At 23.8% G+C, this 16,270-nt stretch overlaps 1 protein-coding gene across 1 annotated transcript; it reads left to right on the forward strand.

Moving 5' to 3' along the window:
- The first annotated feature begins 10,429 nt into the window (after positions 1 to 10,429).
- LOC145839358 (uncharacterized) lies at positions 10,430 to 16,261 on the forward strand. The gene is made up of 2 exons (XM_082946939.1): positions 10,430 to 10,617; positions 15,820 to 16,261. The coding sequence occupies exons 1-2, from the start codon at positions 10,430 to 10,432 to the stop codon at positions 16,259 to 16,261; spliced, it is 630 nt and encodes a 209-aa protein (XP_082803065.1).
- The last annotated feature ends 9 nt before the right edge of the window (positions 16,262 to 16,270 follow it).

Raw genomic sequence — 16,270 nt, forward strand, 5'->3', positions numbered from 1 at the left:
ATAAATTGTAAAACATTAATTCTACATAAGTATTTTATTAAAAATCTAAATCATTTAGTAATTATCGTTCTTTATTATTATTAAAATAATCAAGTCTGGAATTTTAAATAGATTTCACATGTTAAGTAGTAAAATTTTAAATTGACATAAAAATTAACTTTATAGTTAAAAAATTATAGATAATTTTACTATATAGATAATAATATTTATAATCAAATTAAAAAACAAACCTTAACTTTTAGTAGCTTTACATTATCTTTTCAATATTGTTTTAATACATAACACAGTTCTTAAGCTTAACTTGGAATTAAAAGTAGACCCAAAAATGTCTACTTTCAAAAACGTGGAGAATACTCAGAAAAACATGGAAGAAGTTTCTCAAAAGCAACTCTGTTCATAGCAACACAAACTTTGTTTTTTAAATTGTACCGTTTTGTTTTAACTACGTTAGCAAAAATTAAGTTAACACATTTACCGAAAACAGAGGTATAAATTTAAAACACCATAGTAATAATTAGTTTAATGATTACAAAAACAGGCATTTTTATAAGAATCTAGTGTAAAACATGACCTATAGCTCATCGAATCGTATAACACATGCTTAAAAAAACTATCTGTAGCTCAGAAATTTTTTTTTCAAAAGCTCAAAATTAAAATTCAGAAGCTTAAAATAAAACAACTGTATAGTTTATTTTAAGAAATCTTCGTATAACTATAACGCTACTACTTTTAACTTAAATTTTACATAAAGTTTCTTTTAAAATAAAAAAGATGTTTCCTTTTTAAGTATGACACAAACTGATTTTCTTTTTATCATAAAACCTTTATTTTACATTTAAGAAGAGTATTTTCAACTTGAAAAGATCTTTAAATGTAATTTAAATTTTCATTTAGTAATTTTTTCAAGCAGATTGGGCTACGTTTAAAAACATGATACCTCAAAATGATACAGTTTAACATATGACAACCATAAATTTAGATTAAAAAAATCTAAATTACGATAAATTTCACTTAAGTATTGAAGTCTAAATGCTGTTTAATATTTTTTGAATAGTTTAGCTGTTTTATTATTGTTTTCATAGTAATTTTTTATTTATTAACTAATTATTTTTGTTTATTTAGGTATTCAAGTGGTGTTTTCTTCTGCCCTATCTGAACCTTTCTCCTAAAACTTTACTTGTATAATGAATACACAATAACAATCTTTCAAGTTTATTAAATTTAAATATTCGACAAATTTTTTATGAAGATAAAAAAGAAATTAGTTTTCATTATATGCTATTTCGCAATTTAAATAAAACTTAAATTGAAATAATTAAAATAAAATTAAAAAAGTTGTCAACAATTAAGAAGTGCTTTTTGTCAAGTTTATTATCTCATATCTTTGAAAATTTCTACAGATGTTAGTTTACCTACTTCAGATATACAAAAAAAGCAAACCTAAACAAAAATATTTATGTGTTTATAAACCAACACTTTATTTAGACTAAATAAATTTTTTTAATATTGCTTAGTTTAAGATTCTAAAACGTAAAGTTTTGTAATATGTGCATTCTAGTACAACTTTTTGATAAAAGGCAACTTAAAGCCAAAATTTTATAAGATCAACAGTATAAATATTGAAACAAATAATACTTTTGTAAAATAAAATGTTTTAAAACACGTTTGAAAACTATAGTTGTTTTTCTACAACTAACTATTCATTTCAGAATTTGAAAATTAGAAAAGGTCAAAAATGTAAGCTTTTTTGAAAATTGTTGCATCTGAATTAAAAATAATTTTACACAGTTTCTACTACAATTTTTTGTTTATTTTAAGTTGTATAACTAACTTGACCACGTCATGTAACAATTAGTCAACGCGTAATCTAATAATAATAGAAAAAATATTCTAAAAAATCAGTCATTATAAATAGTCAAAATAGTTGTTATTTTAAAAATAAATAAAATATTTACTTACTACTATCTTAAAATATATTCCACTGTTTTCACCTTTTATTTGGGAAGTTTAACAAATTTAGATGAAAATTTTTAAATCAAGCATTTTTTTTTATCTAACAGTTTTTATTGATAAAAAGTTATCATTAATCAATTAGTTATTTTCTAACTTAATTAAATACCTCAATCTCTGCGTTTATTTAAACATAATTGAAAAAAACTTTTAGCACTTAATTTTAAACTATGGGTGATTTTGATCAAAAAAAATATAATATGGTTCTTAAAAATGTTACTTGTGATGTTTGCAAGAATACTTTCAAAACTAAATCCCACCTGAAATTTCACAAAAGAGTTCATACAGCAGAAAAGCCATATAAATGTGATACTTGTGACAAGAGTTTCAAACAAAAAAGTAAATTAAAACGACACATGTTGGTACATAGTGGTAAAAAAATATTTCAATGTATAGTTTGTTTAAAAGAATTTGCACTTAAAAATGCATTAAAACGGCACATGGTTACTCACACAAAAAATAAAGCATTCAAATGTAATTTATGTGACAAAAGCTTCACTCTAAAAGATCATGTAAAGACACACATGTTATGTCATACTGATATAAAAGAACATCAATGTGTAGTTTGTAAGAAGAAGTTTTCTAGGAAAAATCATTTAAAACAACATATGTTGACCCATACTAAAGTACAAGCTCATGAATGTGATATTTGCAAGAAGAAGTTTTCACAGAAAAGTAGTTTAGTTAGACACTTTAGAATTCATTTAGGAGAAAAACCTTATAGATGTGCAGAATGTGGAAAATGGTTTACTCAATGTTCTGCTAGAAATAGACATTTACAAACTCATCATAAGGAACTAAGTAAAGAGCAACAATCAAAACTAAAGTGTAAAATACAAAAGACCATTGTTCATGAGTACCTTAAGACAATAGCTGAATACAATGCTAAGGTGAACTATTGTTAGCAATTAGTTTATCTAAAAACTAAGTTTATCGAAACATTATGAACATTTCAATGTATTATCTTACGCTGACATATCACAACTTAGTATAATTTTTTTATTTATGATTGAGTTATTTTGTTTATAAGTCTGCTATAAAATCTATATAAACAATGTCTCTTTATAACTTTAAGCCTGTTTGCCGTTTATTTTTATAATTAAAGGTACGTAAGCTACAAAATTCAATTGCGATATATCTTATATTTAACTTGGATAAAAATTTTATAGTTGTCAAATTAATATATTCTAATATAGCTTTAAGAAGTTAAGTTTAATCTGAACGATAATATGTACTTATTAAAATAAAATAAAATTACTTTCCGAATTGATTTAAATACTAAAGCTTATTTAAACAATAAATCTACTTAAAAGTTTATAAATACTAAGCTTGATGAGTAAATGGTAAATGAGTTGATGGTTAATAAAAGTAAATAATTTAAATTGTTTTTTTTAATATTGTTGATTTGTTAAGCTTTTTATCACTAAAATAATAACAAGTTTTTTCTTGTTTAATGATTTGATTAAAAGAGAAGATATGTGGAACTTAAACTTTTCCTCAAAATTTATTGCCTACCACTTACCAGTGTTAAATAGTTAACATCTTATGGGTTGCAATGGTTTAAAAAAGAATTAGAACTATGTTTTAAAAAAATTTCAAAAACACAAGAAATTAAAAGTTGTTTTAAAATCGGTATTCTCAAGTAATTATCTTTTTACGTATTGAGCACACCAAGTAAATTGCTTCTTTGAATAAAATGTAAATATATTCCTTAATGAGTTTTGTTATAAAACTAATTGGACTATTAATTTTAAACTGATATTTTTTATTCTCAATCATCGAAGCTAGTTTATAAGTTTTTGAGTTATGGAGATAAAGATAGCAAGTAAATTTTTAAAAGAGTTTTTTGCCTTTATCAACTAAGGTTTTCTTAATAAACTAATTTTATTAGGATAGCAGCAACATTATATTTATCAATTTATGTACAAAAATATATTAAGAGTAATTATTGCAATAATAATTGTTTAACTTCATATTTTATTTAGCTTTTTGAATAAGGCTTTTGTATTTATCTAAAGATTTATTATCATCTTTTAAATAAGTAGTTTTTTGTTAGTGGATACATTGTAATATTTATCACTCACTCAAAAGAAGAAACTTCACATATTCTTTTAAGTAAAATAATACCTTTTAAAATTGAAGTTGACAGTCGTTTTAAACTTGATTAAAATAACTGACTAAAGTTAAACAAAGTTCTAAAAATTAAAAAAGTAAAAACTTGTGGTTTATAAACTTTTAATAACGTGTCTAATTAAGTTTTCTAAGTTATGATAATTAATACACACAGCTTAGAAGTATGGTATTTAATTTCTAAATTAAACAGTATTACGTAAAATTATTGTGAACAAATGTTTGTGTTTGGCTAGAAAACATAGGAATTATACGAAAAAAAAAGTTTAAATTTTAAAACTTCTAGCCTAATGAGTTTTAAAAGTTTTTTTATAAGCATCTAAGACTATATTTTTGAATTTTGTACTTTTATAGTAAAACAGTTTTAAAAATCAAAAAACAAACGAATTAAAACTATATATATTACAATAAAGTAAACAAAAAATTTTCACAAACTTAAGTTTCCAATTTAAATTAGACTTATGAACAAAATATCATCAGTTTTTCTTTACTATTTACTTTATTAGTTACAGGTTTCAAGATATAAATAAATTTACAGAACAAGTAAAGTTTTTAATCATCACCATAACTTAATTTTCTTTTAAAGTTTATAAAGTTTTACTCACTCGTTTTTTTTTTTGGCTTCTACAATTTTATTAAAAATTTGATAACCATATTGCTGTAAACTGTAATGTTTTTATAAATTTTGTATATTTCGTACTTGTTTAAATGTTTTCAATCTACGATATTCAATCTAGTGTAATCTACGAACGTAGCTTCGTATGTTTCTGCAAATTTACAGAAACGTATACTTATGTGCGAAAAAACTTGCTTTTATTTAAACTTGAAAAGACTCTGCTATAATAGCTTTTAGTAGTCGTTTATACTTCGTTGTGCACCCCTGAGAGATAATTTTGACATATATGTACTCTTAAGCATTTTTAGTATCGTAAAAATTAAACGCATTAAATACATCCAAATTGTAACATTTAGCGTTTTTAAGCTTTAATTTGTCTAAAAGCTGCATTGCAAAACTGATTCTAATGGAAGCTGTAGCTTCAATAATCAAAATCATACAATTTTATCTTACAAAAATTTGCACAACTTGTTGTTACTATTGACTATGTTAAATTTTTGGTTTTGAAAACAATATAAATATTTTTAAGTTAAATTGTGATTTTTTATATTTATTTTTGATGAATGTTTTCTGGGTTTACACAAGTGGTATGACATGAGTGATTGGGGGTTTGGAGCAAAATAAATTGCCTTGTATACAGTTATCAATCGTACTTCAACATTTTTTTTTGATGTATTAACACAACTGCATATTTTAGATTAAATTCAATAACATTAGAGGTAGTTTAAATTGCTATGTTCCAGCTAGGATGTTATCACGCGTTATTTCAGATGTTTTAATTTTTGCAGTTTCGTAACTTTTTTGAGCTAGCTACGTCCCTGATGTAATCTTAGCAATAACTATAGTTAATTTCGTAAAAATTACTTATTCTTAAGTATAGTTGGTATAACAAAAAACTAATTACCTTTATATTATCTACTGTATTAGTTAATATATTAGTTTATGTTTTTTTCTTAATTTATTGTATCAATTTGTACATAAATATGCGGAACAACTCTACAATAAAATATTTAATATTATAATCCATAGTTTTATTAACCCAGTTAAGTAATTTAATAAGTAATTCAAATAAAGTATTTTACATAACTAGTTAAATACATGTTTTTAACTCAACTTAACTTTTGTATAAGATAAAATGTGTAACTAATAAATGTTGTTTAAATATATTATTCACCTAAAGTACTTATTTACCAGATATTTATATTCAAGCTGATTACTTTTCACCAGCATTTGTAGTCTCATACTGAGTATAACAGTTTACTTATTGTAATAATAATACATACTTGTTAGTACGTATTGTATTAATATATATATATATATATATATAGAATTAAGTTATTTAACTTGATAAATTAAATCTTTCAAACTGAGCCCACCTTAAGAGCTTTATCAACAAAATAGTTTTTTTCAAGATGTAAAACTCAAATGACTCGAGTTTCGTGCCAATTCACTCATCTGCTTCAAAACAAGTGACGGCTATAGCCCAATATGTTGGCTGTGTCTCAAAGAAGCAACAGCCGTTGTATATGCACTAAAAAACAAGAGATGCCTAAATAAAAGAAGCGAGTTTGTATCGTCTTGTAGACATATAAAAAAACGCTTTTAAAATTTAACAAGTTTTAATTTCATGTTAAAATAATCTAAATTTCATTTTGTACTTAAATTTTATCTTTATCTCTTTCAATTATCTGTCGTAATATATATTTACTCACTGAAGTGTTATGAATTTTTGCTAGTTTATTGTCGATTGGTAAATTAATTTTTGAACAAGCCGTTTTGCATGATTTTTGATAGTTTCAAAATTCTGTCATTATCTATTTATGCTACATTTTTTAACTTTCATTTGTGTGTTTTTGTTTTGTGCTTTATTTTAAACTTGTTTTGAAGCTGATGAGTGCATAGGCACGAAACTCGAGTCGTTTGAGTTTTACATCTTGAAATAAACTATTATGTATATGTATATGTATATATATATATAAAAGGTTTATTTAAAGATGCAAAACTCGAAGGACTCCTTCTAGTATTGCATCTTTAAATAAACCTTTTTTAATAATAAAGCCCTCAAGGTGGGCTCAGTGTGAAAAATTTAATTTATTAAATAACAAGAGAAATAGTTTCATTCATCTTGATGATAAAGACAATGATGTGTTTGTTCATCATACTAAAATTACTAACAACAACCCTAACAAGTGTATAGGGTCACTTGTACCAGGTTAGGATGTTAAATTTGAATTAGTATTAAGTACAAAAAATATTCAACATGCTACAAATGTACAGGACCCAACTTCAAACCAGTTCAGGGTTCAAAATATGTCTCAGATGGGTGGCCAACCTATAACCAGAGGTTCAACAGGCACCAGAATTCTCAATAAAACGTTATTTGACCAATGATTATTGCAAATTAAGATACAAAAAGCATAATTTATAATGTTATGTTTTTTTAATGCTTGTTATCTATAAAAATTATGCTCAAGTTTACGTTGTATAAGTATTGTTTTTTATTTAAAAATACACTTTTTATTTTGTTTTACTTATGTATTTTACAAAGAGTTTATATCACGTACTTGTTTTAATTTATTTGTTTTTTTTGGGAAATGGGTCGAAATTGTACGAAGGTACTAAATTGCACGAAGACAAATTTGAACGAGTTAGAGTTTTTTAAAAAGGGCTATTTTTGAATGAGAGTAAAAAAAAACATATAAAGAAATATATATTAATAAAAAAAATACTGACTTTAGGGGTTACAGTAAAAATCAAAAAGTTTATTAGAAAAAAAGAATAAACATTAACAAATTAATTAAAAAAAAAAAGCTATCGGCGGAGGGTAAGAGTTAGGAGTAACAGTGATAATAAAAAGCAAAAATAATAATCTAAATTAAAAAAAAAAAGTTACTGACCCAGGGTAACAGTGAAAGCTTAAAAAAATAACAAAAAGTTTGTTTAAATAAATAAAAATAAGAAAAAAATCAACTTGTGCAAATTTGTCTGCTATTGCAAAAGTTTCTTCGTGCAATTTTATCGTTTCGTGCAAGTTGACAGCTACCAATTTTTTGTTGACCCGCTTGTTGCTATATTTATCGAATTTAATGCACGTTAAAAAACTATGTTTGTTAGGTAAAAAAACTCATTTATACTGAGATACAACAATAATTAAAAAGTTTTTTATAGCAATAATGAAATACTAAAATCTTGCAACTATGATAAAGATCGATAGTTTAATTTACATAAGTGTTGATAATACTAATTTAATCATCAGACCACAAGCTCAAGTCTTTTGGTTTGTGGTCTGATGATCGAATTGATCGAACTTCTCAGGTCGTCTACCTTAGGTTTATTTAGACTATTATCATGCAGTATTTAGTTTTAATATCAAAATTGATACACTTCTATGAAAAACTAATTAGTATCAAATAGGAAAATATTAAAAACTAAAATAACATGAAATGATTTGATTTTAGTGGCAGTTTAAAGAAAATGTTTAAATAAATTGTATATTAATGATGTTGTATATAAGTATTAAAACTGACATGGTCAGTTTCTGTAAAAAAAAACAGGCAAGTTATAATTAACAAATATTTTAAAGAATGCATTTTGCTAAAAGATGTGCTAGAATCTGTTTTAATAAAATCAACTTCTAACTATCAAAAAATAGACAAATGTTTGTTATACTTAAGTTTTTTTTTTATATAAAAAATCAGAATAACGTTTTTAACTTAGTATAAAAATTTAAAATACATTTAAAAAATTCAAATATTAATATCCTTTGAAAGTTTCCTTTTACAATTATGCTCTTATTAATAATAAATTTAGAAAAACATACTTGTAACAATAAGTTTGATGACCCCAAAACAGACACGTTAACAGTTTATTTTTTTAATTATCTACTGTAAAAAATCATCTTGGTCATTTAAACAAGCAACACATGCTAATATTATCAGCTTCAATTGCTTTAGCCTATTAAAATAACTGTTTTTTATTGTAAATAATCAGCATATCAATATAAAAAAACTACTTGTAACTTGAACTAAACATAAAGTTTATTAAAAAAAAAATTTTTTTCTTTAAGTACGACACGAATTGATTTGCTCTCATTAAAGCTTTTATTTTACAATATAAAGTTTAAACGTTCACTTTTAAAAGTATTTTAGTCAGACTCTTAACGTTCCTAAAAGCGGATTAGGCTTTCTATAAAAGTATGATAACTATTGAAAAATATATTACAAATTATAACAACCATAAATTTATATAAAAAACAACAAGGTTACGAATTTTGTATAAAAAGTAAAGCAACTTAATGTGATGTTAAATGTTTTCAAATGAATTCAGCTATTTTTTGAATTCTTTTCCTAGTAAAATTTTTAAGTTACTTACTAAATTACCCAGTATATTTAGGATATTATGATAATGTTTTTTTTCTGCGCTGTCTGAACCTTTCTCCGAAATTTTACTTATATGATGAAACTAAAAAAATCTCTTAAGTTAGATAAATTCAAGTTTTTATCAATATTTTTGTTGTAGTAAAAATAAGCATTTGTTTCTTAGCTATTTAGCAGTTTCAATCACACTTAATTTTTAGTATAAAAAAAAAATTGACATTAATTAATAAGTTTTTTTATATCTAGTTTATCATCTCGTACCTTGTAATTTAGTACAAATTTTAGTCTCCCAACACCATTTCTACAAAGCTTTTACAAATGAAAAAAAAGATATATAAATAAGTGTTTAAAAACCAAAATTTTCAAATAGACTAAAGTAAAATTTTTGTTTATTGCTTACTTTAAGATATTCAAAACGTAAAATTTTCAAATACATGTATCTTAGTAAAACTATTAAAAAGAAGGTAATTAAGAGGTAATTTTGTTAAGAACAAAAATATAATTTTAAAAACAGCTTTAAGTTTGTAAAATAAATGTTTTCATACAAGTTTAAGAATTATGAGTATTTCTTTGCAATTAGAAGTTAATTTCTAAAGTTAGAAGTGAAAAAACTCTAAGAAATGTAAATTTTATTTATAAAATTGCATTTGAAATAAAATTTAATGTACGCAATTTTTATTGTGTAATTTTTTTTATTTCTAATATTTAACTTTATAAACAGATTTCGACTATATAATGTAATTTTTAGTCAACAGGTAATCTAATGAACAACATTAGAATTTTTTTAATAAAAACAAGTCTTAAAACATTTTAAAATAAGCTGTTTTTCAGATACAGATAATCATTTGTTACTATTTTATAATGACAATACACTGTTTTAAGTTCAAGTTTATTAAATACAACAAACTTAAAAAAATTATTCAAAACTAAGTAAATAAATTGAAAATAAAATTAAGTTGGACCAATTCATGTGATTTTTAATCAATAAGTAATCTAATTAGTAATGTTTTAGCAATTACATTTTATTGAAATCGAGTCTTAACACATTTCAAAAACAAAAAAAAATTGTTCATTTAGTACTATCTTGTAATTAAAATATACTGTTTTAGATTCATCTTATGACAAATAACAAATTCATTGGAAATTTTTAAACATAATGAATTTGTTTGTTTATCAAATATTTTTTATTGATTGAGAGTTATCATTAAACAAGAAGTTTATTTAAATTAAAAATAAATACATCTATATCCCTTTTTTAAACACTATTAAACCAAACTTTTAGCCTTTAGGTATAACTATGAATGATTCCGGTCAAAAAAAAAGTAATATGGTTCTTAAAAGTGTTTCATGTGATGTCTGCAAGAAGATTTTTAAAACTAAATACTACCTGAAACTTCACAAGAGATTACATTCAGAAGAAAAACCATACAGATGTGATATTTGCGACAAAAAAATTGTAATTAAACGTTACTTAACAAAACACATGTTGGTGCATAATGGTAAAAAAGAGTTTCAATGTCATGTTTGTCATAAAAATTTTGCATTAAAACATCACTTAAAACAGCACATGGTTACTCATACTAAAGATAAACTATTCAAATGTGATGTATGTTACAAAATTTTTACGCAAAAAAGTTATATAAAGACACATATGTTAGTTCATACTGGATTTAAAGAACACCAGTGTGAAATTTGTGAAAACAGAAGTTTTTACGAAAAGGTGATTTAAAACTTCAATATGTTGATTCACACCAAAATAAAAGCTCATGAATGTGATATTTGCATGAAGAAGTTTACTACGAAATGTGATTTAGTTAATCACTTTAGAATTCATTTAAAAGAAAAACCATATGGTTGTGCAAAATGTGGAAAATTGTATACTCAAGCTTCCGGTCGAAATCACTATATACATAAGTTGATAAAGAACTAAGTAAAGAGCAACAATCAGAACTGAAGTGTAAAATACAAAGAAGTATTGTTTATGACTACCTTAAGTCAATAGATGAATACAACTCTAATTAAAATTATTTTCTTAGAGCTTCGTTTACAAACAAAATGAGGTTTTCAAGTTTCAACTGTTCTATATACTAAACAAAAAATATATTTATTTACGATTGAAAGTTTTTACATTTATTTTCGATGTTTTAGTTTATTATTTAATGCTCAATGTATTAGCTCAATGTATTCTTTTAGAAATATCATATAGTAACTATGAAAATACAAGTTTATAAGACATAGTTTGTTTATAAATTTATTTGATTTTATCATATTGCTTAGAGAGTGTTATATATTGTATAAGTTTTTATTTCGTTAGTTGATCAGTTTATTTTTCTTTTGTTAAGTTTAAACTCCAGTTTTGATACAGTAAAAGTATTGTAATTAGAGTGCTGAATGTAGTTATCAATGTTAGAATTTGAATAAATCTTTTTGATGTAAATACATGTCGAATTTCATTTACAGTTTAATAAAAACTTTATTTTAAGCTAGTATAAGCTTATATTAAGTTAATTGTATGAAATAATATTTTTGTACTACTATGAATATAGTAAGCTACTATGAACGTATTTATAACTGTTTTTATTACCTTACTTTAAATAGATTAACGTATATAGAAACGTAAACTATATATGTTAAAGATATATTTATATTCCTTGTTTCTGTTCATTAAGTATAATTTATTAAATAGTAAAATACTAGTTAATTTGAACCGCAGTTTACTTTTGTTACAAATAAAAAAGATATCGGAAAATTTAAACCAAAAGGTTATTGTATATGTAAAGAAAATTAATCATATTTAAAGCGCAAGCTTTGTAGTTCCTTTTAAAGAAGAGGACATTTTTTTTTACAAACAGTCAATCACGAGAAGTATTGATAATAATATTTTTTTTGCCTGATAACAACTAAAGATTGTCTATTATCTGGTGTTCGTACTATTTATTTATTATTTTAATTGCTTATTTATATAATAAAAAATAATACGAAAACCAGATAGTATTCCTTTGTATTTATTAAACGTACTACTTATTCTACAATTTTTAATATTTGTAAGATAAATCTATTTATTTCATCATTTCTTATAAAAAAATTCGGACTTCTAGACTGTTTTCATCAATAAGTTTAAAAATTTTGTTTTTATTAAATTTTTTTATTCGTAAAGGCCTTATATAAAAATAAGGCTTTATCATAATCAGATTTTGTGGTAAAATTGTTTTCGTTATGCAATACTGAAAAAGCAAGTGCTATCTCAAGCTTAGATTATTTCTAATTTCTCACGCTAAATTAAAAATTAAAAAATTAAATAAATATCAAGTAAAATCTGAAATACCTTTACACTTCATGAATTAACTAAATATTAAATTAATAATAAACTAACTTACATTTAATTTAACAACTGTTTAATATTGAAACAAATTTAAAATATTTGTTTAACAACTATATAAGGCTAATTTTAACATCAAGAGAATATAAGTAAAAAATAATACTAAAGAATCGTGTTTTAAAGCTTTAATAAATAAAGTTTATCTTTCTGTTAAAAAATTTACAAAATTCAGATTATTTTTATTTTTAGTATTCAAAAATGTTTTTATTTAAAATTAGAGAATGTGTATTCATCTAGTTTATTTAAATTAAGATTATAAAGATGAATTAATGTATTGTAGTTCGTTATTATATTGTTCTACGTAAAACTTGAAATAAAAACGTTACAGTAAAATTTCATTATAAATCTACCACATTTTATTCATTCAAAACAACTTGCATTAATTAATAAAAAATCGTCTAACAAATAATTAGGAGCGTGCAAAAGTGAAGCTCGGTTCAAAATTGACTGATTGATTAATATTTTCACAGTTCATACGTATATCCGTGAAAACATAACGATGTGCAAAAACGACGCTTTGCAAAAATGTCGCCATGCAAATGTAACGTCGTGCAGAAGTTTTGACGTTTAAAAATGTTGCCTTGTAAAAATGATCCTGCGTGCAAAAGTGACGACCCTGCAAAAGTGTCTCCTCGTGCAAAAGTGACCCTCCATGCAAAGAGTCGCCATGCAAAAAAGTCCCCTTGTACAAAAGTGACCCTCCGTGCAAAAGTGACGCCGTGCAAAAGTGTCACCTCGTGCTAAAGTGTCCCCTCGTTCAAAAGTGACCCTGCGTGCATAAGTGTCGCCGTGCAAAAGTGACCCTTCGTGCAAAAATGACGCTCGTGCAAAAGTGTCACTTCGTTCAAAAATGACCCTTCGTGCAAAAGTGACCCGTTCCCGCTCACAACAGTGTTGGTTATTTATATTGTTGTTTAAAAACTTATTCATGCGTGAGAATTTAAACATGTTACATATTCGAAATTTAAGCTTACAAGTATATAATTAGGTTCAATCACTACTTTTTATACACTTTTTATAACAAATTGAATTTAATTCATGTAATGTGTCAAAAAATTAAAATAAAAGCTTTTAAAAAATGTTTAAAATTATTTATACCAAGAAATCTAAAGTAAAGGGAATAAAAAACAATATAAAACTTAAATTTAACCGAAACATCAACAAAACATTAGTGCAATAGGTTAACTAACATTAGTTTTAAACTTTCTTAATAAGCTTTCTGTTGTTATATAATGACTAATTATCATCTATTAGATAAGTTGTCCTTTTGTTAGTTGATACTTTTCATAAATATCAGTAACTAACTTGAAAGTAATTTAATTTCGTATACGTTTTTAGGCAAAATAAAATCTTTTAAATTTGGGGTTAATATCTTTTTTAATCTAGAATAAAATAACTAATTTCAATTAAAACAAAATTCTAGAATAAAAACCTTATGTTGTATGTGTTTTTTAATGTTTTCAAGTTTTTTTTTTAAGTTTTGATAATTTATACAAACTGCTTAGTTAACAAAACTCAAAGTCATAGAAAATTTCAAAATCTAGTTTGTATTAAGTAAATGTAAGAGTTAAATTTTAAATGGATGTAAAAACTATACAAAAAAGTATTTCTAAAACTTAACTAAACTATCTAATAAGTGTTTTAGTTTTAACAATGCTTATTTCAAATTTAATTAGTTAATTTATAAGTAATCTAATAATTCTAAACTGTTTTTATTTACGATTTTTAAATCAATTTTAATTTTGAATATAAAACTCTTCATGACTCAGTTTGAGTTAGTTTAAAAAAAGACTGTACTTTATTTTGTTTAATACTTTATCAGTTTATATTTTTTAATAGTTTGTTGACGGTAATGTTAGAGTTTTAAAAAAAAAAGTAATTAATTGAATTTTTAAATGTATTTTTATAAAATAATGGAAAACACTTAACTAAAAAACTAAATTCTTGTTTACTATTACACACGTACAATTAATCTAAATAAAAATATATATAATGAAATTCTTATGTTGTGATTAATGTACTATTTAGTTACATCAAAAAGTTACATCAACCCTTTGTACAAGCTTATTTATCAATAACAGCTACAAAATTACTCATTAGTTCATGTTTATTAATTTATATATAAATTGTTTATTCAATTAAATACTCACTGTTGCTTGTTTAGATTTATTTGTAATTTTTTAGTGCAACAAATAAGTATACAACTCAGTATATCATTTACACTTGAATAAGGCATCATAAAAAGGATAAATTATTAATTTTGTATCTTATAACTTACATCAAACTCTATTAAATATGACAGAAAAATGTTTTCTGTAACGAGTTATTTGAAATGTCCACTATTATTGTTAAAAACCACTCTAGTTTTTTGTACATCATAGATAGCTTGTTACCATGTTTATCAGAAATTAAAACACATTTAAAAAAGTTCTGTTTATTACATAAAAAACATGTGTATACTGAAATACAACACTAGTTAAGTAGATTTTGATAAAATTAATGTTGGCATGCTAAATTTTTATTAGTTTTTAATTGCGTAGCTTTCAAGTTATAGATATCTTGCAACAATGCTAACAATTAACTTATCAAGTTATCTAAAAATGTTTTTTTCTTTAAATCGATGTTATTTTTAAGCTGGGCATGTGTGTAACATGAAAAATTGAAATTTGCTTAACTTAATGTTAGCCTCAAAAATGTTGGTATTTAACTAAACTTTTTTCAAAAACTAAAAAAAGTATTGTCTCACAAAGTTGATAAATAAAAGACTTTCAAAACAATATTCAATGTGCTTATTATCATACAATTATAAATTAGTTATTTAACCATTTAATTAAAAGTATTTTTTCATTCAAAACTAGAATAAGTATTTTGAAAATAATCACCACTAAAATTGGAATTTATTTAAAAGTATTTTTAGTAATAACTAATATTACATAACTGTTTAGTTTACTTGTTAAAAAATCTTAAAAATGTGTTTATTTAATCACTATTGAATTTAAAGAAACAAAAATATTTTCCTTACTTTACTTAATAGATTTAGCAGTTTAAAAGTAGACTATTAAATCAGGCAAATTGCCTGTTTATTAAATACTTTTCTTTATCTAAATGGTATTAGTAAAACAAAACATGTTAAGTATTACAAACCTAAATTATTACAGTTTAAGTTATAAAGTTAATTAATTTAATTAAAGTTCAGCCAAATTAGTCAAATCTATGGATGATTTTGGTCAACTTAAAAGTAAAACAGTGGCTAAAAGTATTAGTTGTGATATTTGCAAGAAAAATTTCAAAAGTAAATCTTATCTAAGTGTTCACAAAAGAATTCATAGAGGGGATAAGTCCTACAAGTGTCAAGATTGTGATAAAAGTTTTGTTAACAAAAGTTTTTTAAAACGACATATGGTAGTACATACTGGAAATAAAGAATTTCAATGTCATGTTTGTCATAAACTATTTTCACAGAAAGGTCAGTTAAAACCTCATTTACTAACCCACACTAAAGAAAAGAACTTTAAATGTGATATATGTGACAAAAATTTTACTCGAAAAAGTAATGTAAAAACACATATGTTGATTCATACCCGCAAGAAAGGTTTTCAGTGTGAAGTTTGTGAGAAGAAGTTTTTACATAAGGGTAATTTGAAACGTCATATGTTGACTCATACCAAAGTAAAAGCACATGAATGTGATATATGCAAGAAGAAATTTAGTCTTAAAAATAGTTTAGTAATACACTTTAGAATTCACTAAGGAGAAAAA

The sequence above is a fragment of the Thalia democratica genome, chromosome 6 (assembly GCF_965202585.1).
Source record: "Thalia democratica chromosome 6, ktThaDemo2.hap1.1, whole genome shotgun sequence".
Classification (NCBI taxonomy): domain Eukaryota; kingdom Metazoa; phylum Chordata; class Thaliacea; order Salpida; family Salpidae; genus Thalia; species Thalia democratica.

Bases quoted from the DNA above. Each gene is read 5' to 3' on its own strand.
- LOC145839358 (XM_082946939.1), top strand. From the start codon at position 10,430: ATGAATGATTCCGGTCAAAAAAAAAGTAATATGGTTCTTAAAAGTGTT. The intron at 10,618-15,819 runs GTTGGTGCATAA...ATCTTATCTAAG, and splicing joins CGTTACTTAACAAAACACAT to TGTTCACAAAAGAATTCATA.